The 23,776-nt window shown below is 40.8% G+C and overlaps 1 protein-coding gene across 1 annotated transcript in view; it reads right to left on the reverse strand.

Moving 5' to 3' along the window:
- LOC145390722 (uncharacterized) overlaps positions 1 to 23,776 on the reverse strand; it is a 54,161-nt gene that overhangs the window by 9,982 nt on the left and 20,403 nt on the right. Inside the window, exons 4-8 of the mRNA XM_080265516.1 lie at positions 23,240 to 23,346; positions 15,896 to 16,018; positions 6,291 to 6,326; positions 6,013 to 6,236; positions 1,869 to 1,997 (exon numbers count right to left, since the gene is read on the reverse strand). Coding sequence (XP_080121642.1) covers positions 1,869 to 1,997; positions 6,013 to 6,236; positions 6,291 to 6,326; positions 15,896 to 16,018; positions 23,240 to 23,346 — 619 coding nt within the window. The remainder of the gene's footprint in view (positions 1 to 1,868; positions 1,998 to 6,012; positions 6,237 to 6,290; positions 6,327 to 15,895; positions 16,019 to 23,239; positions 23,347 to 23,776) is intronic.

Consider the following 23,776-nt stretch of genomic DNA (forward strand, 5'->3'; position numbering starts at 1 on the left):
TAAATCTGTGTGGAACAGCTCTGAATATATTTGGACTTGAAGTAGCCTTGATGACTCTGAATCTAACTAAATCCAAATGACTTGGACTAAATTGAATTACTTTACCTAATTAAACCATGATGAACTTAAGCTGATCATGATGGACTAAGAATAAACTGACTGGATATGATTTAACAAGCATGGTTCTGAAATGCTATGACTAGATCTAAACATGGCTGAAGTGGCCTAAATGCAACACTGCCTGAAGTGATTTAATAGAACTGACAACCTGACTGGGTTGAAAGGGGTGTGAAAAACATGAATAACATCTGAAGTGACCGAACTGACTACTAGAATAATATGGGTCTAATTATATTTTGCTTGTAGTGCTTTACCACGTGGAAGCATAAATTAATGAGCAGCATCTCAAAATGATCAGAATGATGGCTACTCCCTAACCCCCATATCCCAGACAACTACCAACCCACCTGACCAGGAAACGCCATACCAGCACCCACTCCTTACCACCACCTCCAGACTCCCTGACCACAGCTACCAAGCCAAACAGTAGGAGTCCCCACAGCCAGTTTGCCAGTTCCTGTCTCCTCTCCTCCCCTCTCCTCTCCATCAATCAACCTCTTCACATCTGCATCAACCTGCCTTCCTACATCTGCATTTCTAGGTGATTTACTGTGCCACACCAATGGTCGGCCTTCCTTGACCTCCAGCCCTACCCTGAGCTGACTCCCTGCACATCCCTGGGTCACGGAAAATAAAAAACAAGACGGACACTTGCCTTGTCAACAATTTCGACTAACTGGGAGAACTGTGGTAGCCGTGATAAGAAGCGAGATGGTCAGTCCACAGTCGAGACATGCGAGGACCTGATTCCCTACCTAACTCTCAGATCAAATAGATAGTCACCATACTGGCAACCAGGACATATCTGCGAGACTTGAAGCAGTGTCTGCCAGCAATGCAACCTGAACCACATTGCCATTAGCTCCACTTTACCCCTAGGATTCTGAGGATGACGATGGTTGGGGAACCCCATGTTGGGTGCTCCCTTCCCTGACTCGCCTGGAGGAACAACAGTGGAGCTGCCTAAATTCATGGCCACCTCGGGACTCTGAGGCATGTTGAAGAAAACAACACCAGACCCGCTAGAGATGCCACCAATGAGATCAACCAACGTCAATGGAGTGGCGCCCAGAACAGTATCACTTAGGAAGGGTTGATGGTCTCCTGCAACTAACTTTTAAGTATTTACTACTACTACTGCTACTACAACAACTACTACTACTACTACAATTAATAGTAGTTGTAGAAGTAGTAGTAGTTGGTGTTGCTGTTATTGTTGTAGCTCCAGGTTCATCTTATAGGTCAACCCAGTGAACTACGGGCTAAAACTTCTCTCCTTCATTCCACCATTCTCCTTTTTGTGGACAAGAAAATAAATGAGTTACGTATGTATACCCAGGCCGTCGAGCCGCCCGATTTTATCGGTGCCACCACATGAAGGTGTCCATCTCTAGCACCAAGTATTTGTTAAAGTGCACAAATGGTCGCCGTTCTTTCCGTACCTTTCCACTAGAGACACAAGTAAAAAAACACATAAAACTGGAGGGTAAAGAGACTATTTCCCCTCACAGTAAGCACTACAGGTTAACCACTGCAGAGATGTGTTTATCCTTAAATTGATTAAGATCCTTTTACTTATTTACTTCAGTGTTTGGATGCCACACAGCACCATCAGCATCCATCACAAACCATATATATTTCATCCTTCAGCATTCATCACCAGCATCACTTCCCTCCAGTTACTCTCCTACTGACCTCTCAGATTTTTCTAGCACATGGACTTATTAAATATATATAAAAATCCTTACGTGGAATACTTATTGGGATAATATGGGATGCGCGATTTCTTGATCAGTCCTCTATCCTGCGTCCACGAAGCCACAAACAGCGGGTTGGTTCCAGGGGGGCTGTAGGGCTCGTAGGCTAAGACGTTCACTCTGAAACATTACACAGTCATTACCTTTCAATTACATCCAATTCAAGATGGTCCCGCTTACATAACATTGTGAATATATTTATGGAAAAAAAAAATTTCACTTTTAAGGGGCGTAAAGAGAATCGCTTTTCAAATCATGTTTGTGTTTTGTCTATGAGTATCCCACTCTACCCTTCCTAACAGAATAAGCTGAATGAAGACATAATCATTTAGTCGCTTATTTACTTTCATTTATTAATTCAGTTATCAATGATTGTTTCCTAGGGGCCCTCCTTTGTTATTTAACACTAGATACATTTTCCATTAATCTAGAAACTATTATATTACTCTCCAAGCAACTGTATCTTAAGAATAATGACAACTAAAATTCAGCCTCCCCCATATCAAAATCCTGGCTATTCCCCTGAGAATATCCCTCGCCGCAGGGAAACTGTCCACTCTTATCCATAACCGATTCAGACAGACACCACGCTCACTCAGGCGCCCACATGGGACTCCCGAGCTGTATCCACAATCTTCATGCATATGCTGCACAAGCTGAGATGTCCCAACGCTCGCCTGGGAAGTAGCCATGTAACCTTGATATGGACAAGTGTACAGTACGTGCACCCAGGTGTACCAGGACACTAGAAACTGCCACGCTATGTTCACTTCCCTACATGCAATTGGATCAGCCGCGCTCTTAATGCCCACCGTCTGGAACACTGAAACATGGTACATGCAACTTCTGTCACACAACACTGAAAACACCCAGGGATTAGAGCTGCTCCGTCCAAGACATGCAACCCAGTTTACCTCCATTTTGGGTTGGAATTCTCACCCCTCGTCCAGACATTGATAATATTTGCTTAGTCTCACCCTACATCTCATGACTCGAGTCCACCTGCCTTCCCAGCTCCTCCTTCGTTGTCCCTGTTGCAAAGCCTTCATCCCTAACTACCTCATATACTCATATTTTTCTATTTCCTCCTATACCTGTGCCACTCAGTTTATATTCCTCCTCTCCTGTTTCCCAATCACCCTTCTTACACCATCCACTTTCCACCTGCCATTCCCGTCTTACTTCCATCTGCCCTTCTACATATACCCTCTGGTCGAGCTTACATCCCGGAGCTACAGACGGCCCCATTTGCCCAACAGCTTCCTCGCTGATCATTTTTGTGCTTTCTTGGGAATGATGTAAAAGAAAATACACCCTGGTCAGAAAGACAGAGCAGGAAGTACAGTGATCATGTTGCAGCTGAGTGTCAGGTGGAGCCGAGTTCCACTCTTAAATCCTGTTTAAGAAAATCACTAAGGACACAAGTGGTGCCCGTCCACAGAACGTGAACAAAACTCCCCAGAGGTTTACCCTTAGCGAAGACGAGGATCCCAAGGCAACCAATGAATGGGAAAACCTGATGTACAGTGGACTGTTTGTCCCAGAAAGTATAGTTGGAACATTATGTAGTTTAATGGACCATAGGATCCCCCATTGTTACATACTATCAGTGTTTCTGTGCCACTCCAATAGATCAATAGTTAGAGAGAGATTGCCAAATGAGATACAGGAAAGTATACAATACCGCTGAATGAAAGGAGAATAATGCTAACGGACAGTGAATCAGGCTCATTCAGAGAATGAAATAAATTTCTTCAGTTATTCTGTTCTTTCTCTGTCGAGTCCTATACATAAGTTTTAAACCACATGCTGCATTGCCATGTATTTTTCGGTTTTGAAAGTTTTGGTCTAGAATTGTTGACTGGGTTTAGACGCTCCTGTAACTGACAATAGAAGTCCCATTGTCGACCTGAATGGTCTATAATAGATTGTCAAATTTACTGGCTGGGAATTCCCGTATAATCTTTTTATGTGATTTTTGGCAGGGCTCTTCGTATCTCCTAAAATAAGCTGAACTGTACACAAAACAAAAAATCAAATCTAACGGAACACATGACTATTAATGTGAACGTATTTTATTGTAATTTTCTTTGCAACAATTATATTCATGCTATATCCGAACTTTACCAATCACACAAATATTTAGCCATTAAATACCAAAATTATTCCTGCTAAACAGAACAGTTTGAAAAGAAATATTCTGCGGGATAAATGTAGGCTACACATATGTATACCGAAATACAAATATACTCGAAAATAACAATATCAGTGTATAGTAACTCAAGGAAAAAAAACAAATCTGCCCTTATCACAAGTGGTGGAGTACTGACAACCAATATGTATGGATGTGTGCTAGGTGGTCCATGTGATATGCCAATAGAACATACGTCTTTGGGATTTACCATGCAGTTTTTTATAGCATCATTTCAACTGATGCCAACTGCAGTTTGAGCATTCTGCATAAATTAATGCCAAAAGCAGTGGAAAGGACAAGGTGTTGCTAACACTTGGAGTACTCAAGGTGGAGGGCAGGCAGCATGAAATATTCCAGACCTAACAGTAAACTGTTAAATAAATATCAAATTGTTCCATACATAATATTGCTCTGATTTAAAATGTCCCCACTTTCTTATGCTGTGATTTAAAAGTCATTGATTCATACTCCTTCTATTCTATCGAGTTACTTTAGGCGTGGTTCCCTCAGGACTGTGACCGCTAGTGATGCTGCCATATCTAACCCGGTGAAGCCAACATTTTCTTTTTTCATTTCTTTCCTTTCGTAGAATGCTAAGACTGTTCTTCTAAGTATACATTATTATTGGTCCTCTGTTTGCCTTTTCTTCTAAGAAATATTTATTCACATTGTAAATCACTTCATTTGCTTGGCTGTGGAGGACACAAGAACGAATTGAAGGAGATGCGTCCATGGCGGGGTATTGCTAATAAGCGATCCGGGTCACGGGGTCAGGCCGCAAGACGTGTCAACGTCGCAAAAACAACGTTGCCAAGTCTAATGAAAGCCACCGTTTTCATCCTCAACAAGAGAATCATTCATTATAAGTATATAGCTTCTTTTTATAAATAAATTTATACAGAATATTTAAAGTACATATACAAGTAATTAATAGCTAAAAATATGAGACTTGTTATTTAAAATTACAGATTTGGCACTTACTCATTCTTTACACTTATTAGCCGACCGCACCAAAGTAACTTGATAGAATAGTTGTAAAAGCACTGCAACAACCAATCCCTTGCTGTCCCGTTCGTGATGTTTGTGTCGAAGGCCAGGCTGTCTTAGTCCACCACAATTAAAGTTAGATGACTAACCTACTCTTGGTGAAACTTCATGCTTTTATAGTCTCCAGAATATGCAAAGGAAGCCCCTTACTTCCACTGAGACACTGTAAGTACAAGACCATCGTGGTGTTTTTTACTGCTAAAAAATCGTTTTATATTATACTAGTGCTTGCCTGCAAAAATTTGTGGGACTAACTAATAGCCTTTCCATTACAGAAAGTTTGCAGATACCATTATCTTCGTTGTCATACCCTCATTGAGCCCACAATGACTATTTCTGACCAAAAAGTCGAAAACATGATTTTCGCATATTTTTGAGTCGCGATGGCCACCCTTACGGGATTATGGCGTCTGGCAATAGATAGACAGATAGATAGATAGATTTCCAACAATTCCGCGCCGTCAAGTCGCGTGATCGCCTTTTGTTGTTGTTGTTGTTGTTGTTGTAATTTTAACACTATCTGGACATACTCTGACCTAATGCAAAACGAATTAGGTCGATGTCTATTACCGTTCTCGTGACAGAAATGAACAAATGCTCAGAGAGACACAGTCATACACAACTTGACTTTATCTATATTGTCGTTGTGGCTATTTCTCCTTCTCAAGAAACACACACCCTGATGCGTCACCTCTGCAAGATTAAATTCTCAAAGTATAGTCAGGTTGGGTGTGTTATTGCTACGTCATTCAGCAATGACACTGAATGGCAGAGACAAAGTAGACAGGATTATAGTTTAAGCTGTGTGTGTGTGTGTGTGTGTGTGTGTGTGTGTGTGTGTGTGTGTGTGTGTGTGTGTGTGTGTGTGTGTGTGTGTGTGTGTGTGTGTGTCACCTGAGTGGTGCCGTAGACACTCGGTGCATCAACATGGAGTTGGTACAGGCGAGGGTGGAGTGTAGGTGGTGGTGGTGTAGGTGGAGTGGCAGGCTGGTGATGGCCAGAAGCCGCGTCGACCACGTCACCAGCCGACCCTCGAGGCACCAGCGGCCAAACCCGGCCAGGAACCAGGATGACTCGCTGACCACCACCACCGTCACCGACCACGACACCTGCCGTACCTGTGGGTACCATATGAAATGTACCTTACATCACGGTGGCGTACCACAGCTTACCACCACCACCGTCATCGACCACGACACCCGCCGTACCTGTGGGTACCATATAACCATACAGTTAGCTTACTTCATGATGCCATACCATAGCATACTTCATGGTGCCTTACCATAGCTTAAGTCATACTTTTATATAGCTTACTTCAGGCTACTGTACCATAACCTACTTCAGGCTACTGTACCATAGCCTACTTCAGGCTACTGTACCATAGTCTTCTTCAGGCTGCTGTGCCATAGCCTACTTCAGGCTGCTGTACCATAGCTTACTTCAGGCTACTGTAGCATAGCCTTTTTCAGGCTGCTGTACCATAGCCTACTGCATTTGTTCGGCATCACATACAGTACTGTATGTTACCACACCTGTGGGGATGATACAAAGAGTGGACAGTCACATCTGTGGTGGCACCATGCCATAAGTTATTTTACCTGTAAGCACCAGACGTTACCTAGCTTGCGAGGACATCATACAGTTGGTTTCCGTATACTGTAAGCCTCTTGACAGACACACCAGAATGGTACCATGAGGCAGTCTCCCAGAAAAAGAAACTGCAGTGCCCCAACTGTGTCATGGCACTGTGGTGCTGGTAACGGTGTAAGAACACAAACTCAGACATATCCCATGCGATTTTAAATATGTCAGTTAACAACATGTTCAATCAATCCTAAGCATACTTTGCTATTGAAAAATAATTGGCCTACGCGTTTCAGGTAGTACTCCACTATGCACTGCGTAATAGTGTACATGTTACTTTACTTCATTCATATATTTTGGTAGTCTGCTTACTTCATCTGAAGCGGTTGTTTGAACTCCTTCATTGATGACTTATTTTTCAAGTGCTGAACGTGAGAGGCTAGACGTTTAGCATCAAGTTAACTTGGTAGAGCCTGTTCAGATCCATTTATGTTAGTAAGGAGAGAGCCTGTTCAGATCCATTTATGTTAGTAAGGAGAGAGCCTGTTCAGATCCATTTATGTTAGTAAGGACATTTATATTTTGTATTTTATACAGTGGTCCCATTATTATATATCCATGTTAGGGGAAGGGTGGGTCAGGTTGTCCAAAAAGTTGGATTATTATTATTATTTTTTTTTTGGGGGGGTGTTTGCACAAACATATTCACCCTCCTCCCTCCCTCCCTCCCAAGATCACTCACTCACTCAATTATTCTCAGACTCTTATTCATTCTTATTCACTTACTCCATAATTCACTGCTATGCACTCTGTTTACGCACTCACAGTCCCTTATTAACATTTACTGATTTACTTTCACTCCCACATTGTCACTCATTCTCCTACTCCCACTCCGCTTCCTTCCTTACTGAGTCTCTCTCCAAACACCCATTAGCAGTAATGGTGAAACGTGTAGGAGGGTCAGTATGTCTATCAGTTAATCCAGGAGGCAAGTAATCCAAGGGTGAATAATCAAGGTTCGGATCAGTGAAGTTAGGAGTATTGAGAGTTGGATCACCGGGAATCAGATTCAGTGTTGGATTATCAAAGGTTGGATAATCGAGGGTCGGATAATCTAGCACTGAATAGTCATGGGTTGGATAATCAAGGGTTGGATAATTATAGGTCGAATAATCGAGAATTGGATAATCACGTCAAATAATGGTTGGATTATCGAGGGTTTGATACCCAAAGGTCGGATAATCGAAGGTCGAATATCCAAGGGTCAGATCATTGAGGGTTGGATTATCAAGGGTCAGATAATCACGAGTTGGCTAATCAAGGGGTGGAGGGGTGGATAGTCGAGTGCCAGACGATCTAGGATGGGATAATCAAAGGTCAGATAATCAAGTGTTGGATAATTGAGGGTCGGGTAATCAAGGGATCATTGTAATCACATTATTTTATTTTAATTGGAACTTATCCTTTCCTATACTAGAATATTTCCCTCATTTTTTCTTTTTAAATTTCAAACTTTCTGTACGTACCTCTTGACTCACTCCCTTTCTGGTGTTGCGTCCTACTGGCGTCCTCCTTATCACTCTTTCTCTCTCTCTCTCTCTCCCCTCTGGGAGACAGACTGACAGACAGGTAGACAGAGAGAGACAGAGAAGGAGGTGGAGTGTGACAGAGGAGTTAAGGCTGGAAGTAAGTAGCCTAATGCCGGAGAGTGATGGAGTCAAGAGATATATATTTGAATAATAAAATTATGGAGAGGATATCAAGGGAACATAATGACACAGGTATATAAGAAAGGATTAACTCGCGAAAAATAAATATAAATCGCCATTGTTCTTCATACCAGTAGCATAACTAAAGCAGTCTCTATCGAGCTTAAATGAAGAACAAGACTGTGTGAAAAGTTGAAATGACCATCTAACTCCTTGCATCCAGCTACCGAAAAACGAATCATCATTGAGAGGTTTCTAGTATCCGTTTCAGGAGTAATTAGACGACCAAAATGCATATGAGTAAAGAAAAAACTACATTTAGTATAAATAAATAAATAAATAAATATATATATATATATATATATATATATATATATATATATATATATATATATATATATATATATATATATATATATATATCATCATCATCATCATCATCATCATCAGCCATAACTAGTCCACTGCTGAACAAAGGCCTCCCCCAACCTTCTCCACGAATTCCTTGACTGAGCCAATCTTTGCCACGTTTTCCCTGCAAATTTCTCTATCTCATCTCTCCACCTCCTGTCTGGCCTTTTTCTGCTACGCTTACAATCTCTTGGTGTCCAGTCCATCAGCCTCTTGCTCCATCGACTATCCCTTATTCTTACTACATGGCCTGCTCACCTCCATTTCTGCTCTTTTATAACTTCTATAATATCTTTGACTTTAGTCTACTCTCTCACCCAAGTTGATCTTTTCCTGTCTCTTAAAGATATTCCCAACATTGACCTTTCCAATGCTCTCTGAGAACGGATTAATTGATTTTCCATTGATTTTGTCAGTTTCCAGGTCTCACAACCATACGTCATAGCTGGAATTATACATTCGTTATAGACTTTTCGTTTCATACAAACTGCCAAGCTACTTTTCATAATGTCTCTATGTTTACCGAAAGCTTTCCATCCAATTGTAATGCGTCTTTTTATTTCCCTATCATTATCTTTCGTTAATTTTAGTATTTGTCCCAAGTAGTTGTACTCCTTAACTTCTTCAGGAATTTCATCGCTTATTCTGATAACGCTCTTTGGTGTTTGTGGATTAAACATTACTTTAGTTTTACTCCGGTTTATCTTCAGTCCTACTTTCAGACTTTCTATGTTCAGGTCATTTAACATTTCTTGCAATGCCTCCGCTGTTTATGAGATTAGGACAATGTCATCTGCAAATCTCAAATGGTTTAGCTTTTCTCCATCAATGTTCATTCCTTTGTTTTCCCAGTCTACCTTTCTGAAAATACTTTCTAGGCATGCTGTAAATAATTTTGGTGAAATTGTATCTCCCTGACGCACGCCCTTCTCAATCTTAATTTTTTCTGAGTTCTTATGTAATTTAACTGTAGCATTTCCCTCTTTATATATGTTTTCGAGCAGGTTTACAATGTTCTCATTCACTCCTTGTTCTCGCAATGAATTTATAATTGCTATGTGCTCCACTGAGTCGAAAGCCTTTGCGTAATCAACAAAACCTAAGCAAAATGGTTTATTATATTCTATAGTTTTCTCAATTAGCTGGTTCATTGTATGTAGATGATCAATGGTCGAATACCCGCTTCGGAATCCTGCCTGTTCACAAGGTTGGTTTTCCTCCAAAATTGTTGTTATTCTGTTCGTAAGGACTTTAGTGAAGAGTTTGTAAATAACTGATAATAAGCTAATGAGTCGATAGTTACTAAGATTTTTTGAGTCACCTTTTTTGTAGAGTAAAATAACTATTGCATTACACCATGTTTTGGGAATTTTCTTCTGTTTTATACAGTGGGTAAATAAGTAAGCAAGCCTATTTTGTACTTCTGCTCCTGCATCCAACAGTAAATCTGTTACTATTCCATCTTCTCCAGGAGCCTTTCCTCTTTTCATATTTTTAAGACAAATATTTACTTCGTCTGGTGTTACCTCAGGTATTTCACTTGTGTCAACTGAAAAGTTAGCTATTGGTACTACTGTCTTTGATGCATACAGTTCTTTGTAAAATTCTTCAACTCTCTTCACCATCTTATCTCTGCATTTAATGATTTCACCGTTTTTTTCTTTCAGTGATGTCATTTGTTGCTTTCCTAGTGCCATTTTACTTCGGACCTGTTTCAGACTTTTTCTATTTTTGATGGTTTCTTTGATCTGATCCATGTTTCTCTTTCTTTTTTCTTCTCTTTGTCTTTTGTTGATAAGCTTATTTAATTCTGCTCGTTCTATTTCGTCTTTCTCTGTCTTAACTTTCATTTCCTTTAGTTTATTCATAAGCTCGAGTGTCTTTTCTGAATACTTCTTAACTTTGGTTGTATTAGGTTTTCCTACTACCTCTGCTGATTCTCTTAGCACTTTTGTCAGTCTGTCATTCAGCTCATCAATGTCACACTCAGCATTACTTAGAGCCTGAAATCTGTTCCTTATTTCCAGCTGAAAGACTGCTTTGTTTTCATTTATTATTATTGGGCATATCTTTTTAGCTTTAATTATCTTCTTTCTTTCATTTCTGAAATTGAATCTGGCTGTGCAACCCACCATTCTATGATCACTACCTATATTTACTTTGTTGATAACTGTGACATTTGTGATCGTGTTATTCTTATCTGCTATAATATATATATATATATATATATATATATATATATATATATATATATATATATATATATATATATATATATATATATATATATATATATATATATATTGGTAGGTGGGGGTGCTCACCATCCACTCACTCGATGTAGTGCTGCTCTCGGGTGTCTGCCCTTTCCTCCCCCCATCTTTCTTTCCTTTCATGCTCTTCTGTCTTTCTTTCCTTCATTCTTTCCTTGTCCTTCTGCCTACGGGTGACTTTACGTTCCCTCTTCTGTCTTTCTTTCCTTCATCCTTTCCTCTTCCTTCTGCCTGTGGGTGACTCTACATTGAATGACAAGCCAAATGTTTTCCCGTACACCAAGAAACCATTTACTACGCTGGGTGGTAACCATATAACCAAATTTTGGCGCCTGGTGGTTTAGTTGGTAATTACAGCGCTCCAATTGGATTGAGCCAGTGAAGGTTTATATCCAAGGGGTGGTGTTGGGGGTTTATTGCTCACTTAGTGCCACTCAGGGATGAGTGAGGCCGGTCACTCTCATCTTGAATGTCACGACCAACACTTGCCTAGCCCCGGGCTCCTGTGCTCCTTATGGGGCAACTGAAACACATAGGTCAATTACACGGCTGTAGAAAAGTATGTTTTGGACTGTTTAAGCACATTGTTATCTGATAAACTTAATTTCACGTCGGCAACGTCCGTGTTTGTGGGCAGTGCGAGTGTAGAGACAGCCACACAATACACTCATCAGAACAACAGGACCACGTAGGAGATGGAACACAACAGAAGAAGAGTGATATTTTAAAATAAGAAGACTTACACATTCCTACCTCAGAGACATACCTTCCATCTCCTTTGCAACTTTGCTATGGAGCTAGAAATTTTCCTATAGTACCCATGCTCTTTACAGAGGCCATAGGTCTCATGTCACCATTAAATTACCATAGGAATTTACTGTACCTGACACCACCTCTTCTGGTGAACCACAGTACCACAGTCCACAGAAGAGACATACCTACCCTAAGTGAGAGTCTGAAGACAACAAATTCAAGAAGTGACAGTAGTAGCCTTTCAGTCTTTGCAAGTCGGCAGTCACATATATTGATGAAACCTAAGATTCTATATCTACTTGAACTGGGCTTTAGGAAATTAACTCTTAGCATATATGTGAGACGTAAGCCAGTAGCTATACCATCAGGAATTCGGGTTATTCTTAAAGACCCCTTAATACTACTGGATACTTTTTTGGGAGAAAGTTGTGTTACAATTTCGATGTCTAATAGTTCTCTGTCTCCCCTAAAATCATTCTGGGAGAGGTAAGTGAGCTTCCGTTTTCAGTCGGTGCCATTATTTACGCTGAGGTAAGGAACTGTCAGCTGTGTATATATAAAATAGTCTTCTTTGCGTTCCCTTCCTGAGGCTGCAGATTTGGCCAGCAGCAGTGAACAGAGCCAATTCATCGCATTCTACCAGCGTCTGAATCGTGACAAGCTACAAACATCCACTCACTTGCATTAATTGTTTCCCCGTGGAGTAAAGAAAATATCTCCCGACATGTTACAGACGTAGAAATTAATAGAGGACAATTCAAATAATAAAACGACGCTGCTATATAGTCAGCTTTGTATAAGAATACCTCTGTTGAATTTGCTTTCGACGTACCAAGGTTGCTCCTCTTTTTCAGCTTGGTGTGAAGTACTTAACCTGCACGAGAACTGAGTATGTCTGAAGAGAACGTAAATATTTGTATGTCTCAAATCACTATACATCTACTATGTCATCTCCCACTTTCCTGTATTCCCTTTCTGGTTCCTGACACTACACGAATCATGTACAGTACAGCTTATGGGAAACACCGAGGTTATGATGAGTGTAATTTGTGGGACAGAAATTAATGCACTTTTGATCTAAGCAGGTGAGTAAACTTTGTAAAGAACGTCTCATATACTGTAGTATTTTATCGTACCCCACGTACTAGAGAGAGAGAGAGAGAGAGAGAGAGAGAGAGAGTCACGTAGGAGTTGTTATAAGATTGAAACGTTAATACTGATGGTCCCATGAGTCAGCTGAATGAAATCGTCCTGCGTTAGAGTTGTCCCTGTCATGTGAGGGTTGTTGGTGACAGTATTAACACTCTGGCTCCTGTCACTCACTCACAACTGAATGTAATTGTCTTGTGTTAAGCAGGAACAGAATATTATGAACGAGAAGACCAGGAGAAGATAACTTTTTCAATCCTTTTTATTTTTTTTTTTTTTCCATCAGATGATTTTGTGCATATTTGGAATGTCCTTTGTCATACTTTTTATTTTTACTTTGAAATGGCTAAAAATTACCACTTCTCCATCTTGATTGTTCAGTTATAACAGTAACGTAACAGAAAAAAGGTGAGAGCAGACGCCATGAGGCGCCTATGGTGGTACCAATCTTAAGTGGCGGTTTGGGTGGGGCACGAACCTCTGTACAGTGTTGCCACGTGTTCCATACTCGCTATGTGAACGACTCTGATATATGTTGTAGGCATCACAATAAGATAAACACATAAGAATATAATGGTAACGTGTGTATTATAATATATGAAAGAACAGTAAACTGATTATGCGTAAAATATTTATACGGCAATACAGAAACGTGGCATAATTATTTTACAGTGTTGCTTAAAAAAAAGTAGTCACTTTTATTGGCTGTTACCGTCTTTCTGGGGTTGGTAAGATTATAAGATAATGTGCAGAAATATAAGCAAATATATGCCAGTTTCTTAGTAAAAAAAAAATATATACACTAAACCCTCGTGAGCGGCAACACTCACACACACCCAGTCCGACCTGGTCATCTGTGAGGGATAGAGGAGTAGGCCTGTTTGGGGACACCTCTTAAAAAAAACGCGCCAAGACTTTAACCTCCTGGGTGGTGTGGAAATAAAGTCAAATTTACAATATGTACATTATAACGTAAAAGAAAATAACCAAAATGTATCCTAAAATACCACAGACGAGAGAGAGAGGGGGGGGGGGAGGCAGACCAGGGGCAGTGTTGAGTGCAGCTGAGTGAGAGATGGAGGAAAAGAGGGAAGGAAGGAGGGAGAGAGTGATTGAATGAAAACAAATCATGGCGCCACAACAGCGAGGTCATCTGGCGCCATATGTAAAACAATAATATTTTTAAACATAATTAGATATTGTAAAACAAAATAAAGAAATGAAAGCACAAGTTTATAATTAAACATAATTAGATACTGTATAATAAAAACAAAATAAATGAAAGCACAAGTTTATGTCACTCATAAAAGAAACAAAATTGACGCACATCTCCCCCAGGAGAGAGAGAGAGAAAGAGAGAGAGAGAGAGAAGGCAGGCCAGGGGCAGTGTTGAGTGCATTGTCAAGCTGAGGGAAAGATGAAGGGAGGGAAGGAAGGAGGGCGAGAATGATTCAATGAAAAAGCGCCGTAACATCAAGGTCATCTGGCGTCATATGTAAAACAATAATATAATTAAAAACAAAATAAAGAAATGAAAGCACAAGTTTATAAGACATAAAGGAAACAAAATTCCCTAGGGTGATGCACATCCCCCCAGGAGAGAGAGAGAGAGAGAGAGAGAGAGAGGCATCGCGAATATGGAAAACGTGGCAACACTGTACAGAGGCTCGTGCCCCACCCAAACCGCCACTTTAGAATGGTACGACCATAGCCACAGTGGTCATCGTGACGTACGTGTTTGAGCCTGTGGCGGGCTGTTCACCCAATATCCCGGTACACATTGTTACCCCTGGCACTTCTTTTACCTACAAACCCACGAAGAGTCGAGTGATGCCAGCTGCCCGCACCAGGATTCGAACCCTAATGCTAACATGCCGGTAGTTTCACAGTCAGCAGTGCTAACCTCTCAGCCACCGCGGCATTTAATAATAATGTAACACCAGAATCTCATACTAATCGCGAAAAACTGGCTTGGAAAGGATGTAGTCGTAGTATTGCCTTTTTCTGCCACTGAGCCACTTTAAATAAGCAGCCAAAGGACGAAACTCACGGTAAAGGTAGTGTCAAAACAGTACACTGAAGGGCCAACACAGGGAACATCTAACCCAACCAGTACAAAACTTACTTCCAAGACCATTTACAGATTCGTCACACAATTGAAGTAGAAGATAGAACGTGTGAAGCCAAGCCAGTTATCTTATGCAATGTCTGTACACGTGACACTAAACCTACTCTCCTTTTACCTTAACTTGGACCACAAGTTTGTCCTTTTGCAGTTTATTACATGTAGCTCAGTGGCAGGAGAAGACAATATAGGGGCTCTACATCCTCTCCATAGCACTTCTTCATGACTAACAACATAAGTGTATTCTCTTGATACTATACTCCTTTTACCTTAACGAGGCCCAGATTTTCGTCCTTTTTCACGTAGCTCAGTGGCAGAATAAAACTCACAAAACTGTACATCCCATCATAGCATTTCGTGACTAGCATCATATTTCACTGTCAATCTCTTGTTACAAGTCAGTACTGTATCAAGATAGAGGGATGGCAATTTTAGGCCAGGGTATAATAAAAAGGGGATACTAGTAGTAGCAGCAGCAGTAGTAGTAGTAGTAGTAGTAGTAGTAGTAATTGTTGTTGTTGTTGTTGTTGTTGCTGTTGCCCCAGGTTCAACTGAAATGTGAACCCGGTGAACAGGCTGGAGATGCCCTCCTCGGGCAGTCCATCATCCACCTTTCGGGGGATAAGGAAAGACCTGAGGGACGTCCATATACCCAGGCAGATCCATCACTCGGTAATATCAGCGCCACCACGTGAAGGCGTCCCTCTCCACCACCACTATACACCTAAACCTGAATATATGTGAGAAGTTAGTGTATATGTGACGCTACATACCCGGCGAGCCTGAGCGAGGACTGGTGTGAGATGAGTCAGTGTGGCGTTGGCGTCACGTTGGTCCAGCGTCACTTGGAACACCCCCACACCCCGTGACGCTGCCACATCACCCACACCCACAACCTGACACACATACACAGGGTTAACTTACACTACGTACACATTACTGTATCATTATCATCATCATCATCATTGAAAGATCCCGATACTCCATGACGCTAGCACCTCACCTATGCACACACACACACACACACACACACACACACACACACACACACACAGCCTACTTCCCTTAGTGGTAATATGTGGTTGAAAAGCCTCTAGTCACTTCTTAGGGATCGTACCTGTGGATGGATGTCACTTCGACCGGGGCGCTTGAACCACTAAATCACCAGGCCCACACGATTTTGAGAGAGAGAGAGAGAGAGAGAGAGAGAGAGAGAGAGAGAGAGAGAGAGAAAGTATTACGCAGAAGGTGTCCAGTTATGTTCTAAAGGATCAATACACTTCGTTATGTCCACAAAAGATCCCTGTATTTCATGTGACTGTACATACAATAACAACATTTCTGTGGATGTAACTGAAAAATCTCATCCAACAAGGGATATAATATGTCTTGAAAAAAAGAGAAAAAAAAGAAAAAGAAGGGGAAAAAATCTGTCAAAGTAGGGTATGATAAACGTGTACTAGTATGCTGCAGTGGCCATTGTTTTTAGTCATATTTTTAAATGCGGAAGAGTTGTTTTGATCGATGGTACTGGTGGATGACATCAAGGTATGAGTAGCCTCTCTCTCTCTCTCTCTCTCTCTCAGCATAGCTTTAGCTTAGGACGGCGTATAAATCTGGCCCAGAACAAGGGGTAATAAGAACACATAGTTACTGTCAGGCTGCTTTGGAACCTGAATCTTGACTAGAGAAGTAATCTTGGCTGTGGCTTTGAGAAATTGACGAATATGACTGAGGATTTTGTGACCGGGTGAGGCGGCAGTAGGTATTATGACTGATATACTGTATAATGACGTTGATGAGCTACAGAAAAACAGAGAAACTTTTGGACGATGATGAAAGAGCAATAAAAAAGGCACATACTCAATTTACATGCTTACACACACGCGCGCGCGGGCGTGTGTGTGTGATTTTGTGATCTTACCTAATTGTTCTTACCTAATTGTATCTTTACAGGAATGAGTCAAGCTCGTACTGTCCCGTGTCTTAAACCATATTTATCGTACATATCCTTAAATTTGTGAATTGTTTTGACACACACTATTTCATTCGGTAGTGCATTCCACTGATCAATTGCTCTATTTGGGAAACTAAATTTCCTTAAGTCTTTATCACTTCTCTTTTTATGCAGTTTTTTGCAGTGTTCACCCATCCTTCTCTTTCCTGTAAATGTGTCTGTTACTCTGTCATAGTAGCTCAACAGATTAGTAACACATGATTTTCCTTTTCTGAAACCAAACTGTCTTTCTGTTATAATATTATGTTCTTCTAGATGATTTACCCAAGCTTTTCATATAATCTTTTCTAATACCTTACTTACAACACTGGTTAGTGATACTGGTCGGTAGTTAAGTGGATTTTGTCAATTCCCTTTCTTGAATAAGGGAACAATGTTTGCTTTCTTCCAGATATCAGGTAGTTTACCTTGAATCAAGGATTTCTTGAAAATTAAAAATAATGGTTTACTTAACTCTTTTGCACATTCACGTAGCATCCAACACGAAATTTCATCAGGATCATTTGCTTTTCCTTTGTCTAATTTACTTAGCTCCTCCTGTGTGTGTGTGTGTGTGTGTGTGTGTGTGTGTGTGTGTGTGTGTGTGTGTGACGATTCCAAAGCAAAGGTGGAGATGAATAACACAAGTGAGTTTGCTGTACAGCATTTAGGTACTGCTGTCCGGTATATCAAAGTCAGCGGTCTTCTAGAGATGCAGGAAAGAATATTCGTGGCGTAATAAGCTCATTCACTTGAGAAAAAAATAGGGAATGGATTTGAAAAGAACCAAATAGCTGTGCAAAGAATGAAGCCAAAATAAATCTAATCGTCACTTGCAAAGTAGTCTGGAAATGCACATCTGCTGAATCAAGTAAATGAGGTACCAGCCTCCACAATTACATAACCAACTCCTCAGCCAAGAATGTAATGTTCCTATGGTAAACGAGGACTAAATGCCCAACTGAACACAATTAGGTGTTGTCCGCATTACTGCCGTGCACGACCTGAGCCAATATTCTCCTGCCAGAACACTGTAAGAGTCCACCTGAACCACTGCCCTTGATTGCACGGTCTTCACACAACACTGACAACCACGGCAAATCTACAAAACAAGGTGATGGGTGCTAAATACTTATTTCAGGCAAATTTATTATATAGGTGATGATCCTTTGCATTATGAGTTTGTCAACAATAAATGCACTGTTTAATTCTAGTCTATTTTTTTGTCATTTGAAAAGCTGACCAGCTTTTCAAATGACAATAAAACAAGTGATGATATCTTGGGGTGGTGGCCATGTGCTGTTTGTCGCAAGGGTGTTGGAAGTAACTCCGTCTTGTGCAGTGTTTGTGATAAGTGGGTGCATAAGAAATGTAGTGGTACTAAAGGTAAACTGTGAGGTAATGCTGAAATCGTGTGTGCAGTGTGTCGGATAGAGATCGTCAGGCATGAAAGGATTGATCTTGCTGGTGAGTCTCTTGAGTGTGTGGAAGAGTTTTGTTATTTGGGGGACATGTTATGCGCTGAAGGTGGGGCTAGAATATTGAGTGGTTGGAGGAAGTTCAGGGAGATGTTGCCTCTGCTAACATTCAGAGGGCTTGCTCTCCATGTTAAGGGATCTTTGTATGCAGCTGTGCAGCATGTATTAGGAGTTTAATGTTGTATGGTAATGAGGCCTGGGCAGTAAAGGAAGTGGATATTCGTAGGCTCAAACGTACAGAAATGACAATGATTAGGTAGCTGTGTAGTGCGTCTTTAAATGCGTAAGTCTGGGGGAGGAGGGGGCTAGTTTACGACTGAAGAGTTGAGAGGAAGAATGGGACTGCAGTGTACAGTATTGGTGCTGTGATGAGGAGGCGTAGATGGAGATGATCTGGCCATGTGGAGAGGATGGAGGATGGCAATTGGGTGCGGAATATGAGAAGTGTAAACGACGGTGTTAGGGTTGTGAGAGACAGACCGAAAAAGACCTGGGTCGAGGTTATAGACTGTGACCAGGGATAAGGAACTGATCTGAGAGGCGGCCAGAGATCGAGCAGCTTGGAGAGTCTCCATTAGGTAACCAAGGCTGAAGTATGCAAGCACGTTGGAGTCTTAGCAAACGATACGAAAGGAACCATCAAGAGAGACAGATATGATGAAATCAAAAAGTTCAGTGTAACAAAACAAAATACTCATACTGTGAATAATGAAGGAAGGCTAAGCACGACAAAGCAGATACTTGAAATGGCAATTGACGTATTATCTACTGCAATAGGAAGACATTTTGTTTCAATGACAGACGACAATTTTTCTGGAAAAGACAATTTTCCTGCTAGTTAGGGGTAAGTGATCATTCTTTTCAATGTTCATCTATATTACCTCATCTTCCTACATAACCCCCTGTCGTCAGCTTGAAAAATGTTTTCTTTTTTTATATAACCCCCTGCCGTCAGCTTGAAGAATCTGTTTTCTTTTTTTTATATACCTATTTTATTACGTCCCTCAACTCTGAATTATCAGGTATTTAACCCCTGCCGCTGGACGCTCCTGTCCCTCCTGCTGCTGGGTGTTGCTGTGCAGCATTGTGCCTAATAAACTGGGAGTAGGCTAAGCCAGTTCATGCCCAGAAGGCAGGACTGTTTTGGACAACTCTGAACGGGTAGAACTGCCTCGCCAGAACTGCCATGGATGATGGAACCTTTCTGGACTGGTCTTAAAAGACTGTGGAAATGCACTATCAAAGTTATATTTTAACTATTAATTAATGAAATATTGAACAAATATTCCAGTGCAATTATCGGTTTTATAATCAGATTATCAGCATTTTCTCTGTATTGATTTAGAAGGAATCAAATATGCACTCTTTAATAAGAATGTAAGTTATATTGCGTCCAGCATATAATTAAACTAAAAAGATACATTATAACTTACTGTCCTGGAATATCTCAGAACTGTTGTGTACCTGTTAGGTCATACCGGTGTTGCCGCCCCAGTTCTATGTGACAGAGAGTGGTGGTACCATGTGGATGTGTGGCTATGTGGATGAATATCACTGTCATCTCTCAGCAGACCTTCCATAACGTCTATCTATCTATCTGTTGCCAGACGCCTTAATCCCGTAAGGGGTGGCTACAAACAAATCGCCTCCACGTCGCCCTGTCCCCCGCCATTTCACTGCCCTGCTCCCAGCTCACACACCCCTCTCTCATATACCGCTCCACTCCATCCCTCCATCTCATCATTGGCTCCCCCTCCCTGTCCCTCCTCCACCTCACTCACATACACTCTTCTCGTCAGTCTCTCGCTCTCCATCCTTTCCACATGGCCAAACCACCTCAGTGTTTCTCCTAACGCTTCCTATCACATCCACACCACAACGCTCCTTCACTTCCTCATTTGTCAGTCTGTCTTTCCATGTGACTCCACATGCTCAACTCAAATAACTCATTTCCACTGCTCTCATTCTTGACTTCTGTCCCTCCAACAAGGTCCAAGCTTCACTTCCATACGTTAGGGCTGGTATCACAATACTGTCATGTAGTAACTTTTTCACTTCCATGCTCACTTCCCTGTTTCTTATCACTGCTTTCAAAGAACCACAACCTTTCTTCCTTGTTGTACCCTTTCAAGCATTTCACCCTCTAAACTTCCATCCTTACCTACCACACTTCCCAAGTACTTAAATGCACTCACATTTTCCATTTCCTCCTCTATCTATCAGCAGACAAAGCCACTGGTCCAGATGAACTTCCTTCAATAGTACTTAAAAATTGCTCCTCAGTGTTGGCTCTTATATTAGCAAAATTTTCCCGCTTATGCATCCGTACCTCAATTTTTCCAGCCCCATGGAAAGAAGCAAATATCCATCCTGTTCCTAAAAAGGGGGCAACTTCTGATCCATCAAACTATAGACCAATTGCAATAACTTCCGTTCTCGGTAAAGTTTTTGAGACATTAATTAACAAACACATAGTCAAGCATCTAGAAATCAATAAATTGATCAATGATTGGCAGTATGGATTTAGACAGGAACGTTCAACTGTAGATATTCTTTGCCTTCTTACCCATCAGATTAACAAAACAATAGACCAACATGGTGAAACACACACAGTAGCACTTGATATTTCAAAAGCATTTGACAGAGTATGGCACCAGGCCTTATTGTCTAAGATGTCACACTATGGCCTTGCATCACTGGTTCCTCTAATTTCTTCATACCTTCATAGTAGAAAAATATGGGTCATGGTAGATGGAATTTATTCTCAGTTTCATTCCATAAATGCTGGTGTACCTCAGGGATCAGTTTTGGCGCCAACCCTCCTTCTCATTCATATAAATGACCTCCTGTCTGTCCCGCACAACCCAATACACTGTTATGCTGATGACTCGACCCTTCGTAGTTCTTTCACATTTAGTACCTCCTTTACACAATTTGATATTATAAATTCCCAAATAAACACAGGAATTTCTCTGAATCAGGACCTTTCTAAAATTAATCAATGGGGACAAAAAAATCTGGTCTCATTTAAAGCTCAGAAAACTAAATACATTAATTTCTCCAATAGAATCCCTCAGACTCTCATAATTTTAAATAATGTCAGTATTCCCATATCCACTACAGTTGTTATCCTAGGTGTTACTCTAAACCCCAACCTAAGCTGGACAGCTTATGTTAAATCCCTTGCTAAAAATGCTTCTAAAAAACTGGGACTTATGTACAGAATTCGTGAGTTCTTCACTGACGAGCAGATGGCCACAATATACAAAAGTCATGTGCGTTCTCAGATCAAATACTTTTCACCACCGTGGAGTGGATGTGGAGCGGTTGCATTGAGGCAGTTGGACAAAATTCAGAATAAAGCCATTAGATTAATCAATAATCCTGCCATAACGCAGGACCTTCCTCCGTTATCAGTACGTAGAGATGTTGCTTCTTTAGCACTATTTTATCGATATTTTTACCGTAAGTGCTCTAGCGAACTGACTTCAATTGTGCCTCCCCTTCACATTTTCTCCCGAAATACTCGGGCAGCTGGGAGCGCCCATGAACTCACACTCTCTCCTCCACAATGCAGAACCTCTGCTTATCAAAATTCATTTATCCCCAGAACTACCACTCTCTGGAATTCAATTCCTGGGAGTTGCTTCCCACATACATTTAATCCTCTCGATTTTAAATCCAATTGTTATAAGTATTTTATGAATGGAGGATGCCTTTAGGCACATGGACTTTTTTTTTTTTCCTTTGTTTTTCCTTCCTCCATTCATTATAAAAAAAAAAAAAAAATCCAACCTCACTCTACATTCACTGACTTCACTTAGCTCGAAGACCATAACTTTACCCTTCCCTAGATTCACCTTTCGATTCCGTTTCTTACACACTCTCCCAGGCTCATTCTCCAAGCCTTGCAGCCCCATTCGTCTTCACATAACAACACAGTATCATCTGCAAACAACAGCTCAGGGAGTTTCCACAAACTGCCCTCTCTCGTTAGGGCCGCTCCAACATCCACTGCCCTACCTTGTATCTCTTTTATAACCCTATCTATATACAGACTGAACAGTCATGGAGACATGACACATCCTTGTTTCAACCCAAACTTCAAATAGAAAAATTCATTCAGTTAACTGAGTGATGATATAAAAACAGCATGGGATATATCACAGGTACATCGCTTCACGGTTAGCTTATGTTAGTTAGGATGTGCTTCAGTGGCTTATCTCTTTACAAAGTGTTAAATCCGCTTGACACAGACGTAATGCAAAATCCGCAGACTTAGCCCAACATCCACAAATCTCCGGCACAAGAAGAGATATGCGACCCAGACCCAGCCTAAGAAGACGGTAAGGAAACTGTGACGTAACTCTACTCACACCCATAGTTACCAATATGTTGCCTATTTACTCGCGTAGTGAAAGGTCTGTGTATCTCCACTCCAAGGAAAGGTGTTGGAATTAGGCTTGATGAACTCATGGAGGAATTGGTGTGAGGGATGATTCTAACAACGTACCTGTGTTATTTATGGCTCTTAGTCTTAGGTCTCAAAGGTCTGTTCATTCATGAAGTAGTCAGTGCGACAGTAAAAGCAGAGAGAGTGTGTGTGTGTGTGTGTGTGTGTGTGTGTGTGTGTGTGTACTCACGTGAGTGCATGTGTCGGTAATGATGATAACAAAGTCGCCATGTTGTGGTGTAGCTGCCAGCACCGCGTTCACTGCTGACATCCACCACACTCCACCACCACCACCTCCTGCAATCACCATACATATTTTTCATCATTAATGTATCTACATAATATATTTATGAGAGTTATACTTGTTAAATTCATGCCTAATATAGCACTGTATAATTTTATACAGTCATATATATATATATATATATATATATATATATATATATATATATATATATATATATATATGTGTGTGTGTGTGTGTGTGTGTGTGTGTGTGTAAGTTTATACACAGAGGGATTCAACCGAGTAGGAAGTGCGACATCGGCGCTCCGTACCGAATCAACACGGCCAGTGGCATTACCTAAATTAGTATCTTTGCATGAGTCAAGCTCTGTACTAGGTTGGACTAAATGATTTTTCATTATTAAAAGGAAAAAAATAATAAGTTTAAACAAGACTTGTTCAAACAGAAAAGAAAAACAAGACGAAAGAATATGCTGAGTCA

This window comes from Coenobita brevimanus, chromosome 15 (genome assembly GCF_032717465.1).
Source record: "Coenobita brevimanus isolate Jiangsu-jjx chromosome 15, ASM3271746v2, whole genome shotgun sequence".
Lineage (NCBI taxonomy): Eukaryota > Metazoa > Arthropoda > Malacostraca > Decapoda > Coenobitidae > Coenobita > Coenobita brevimanus.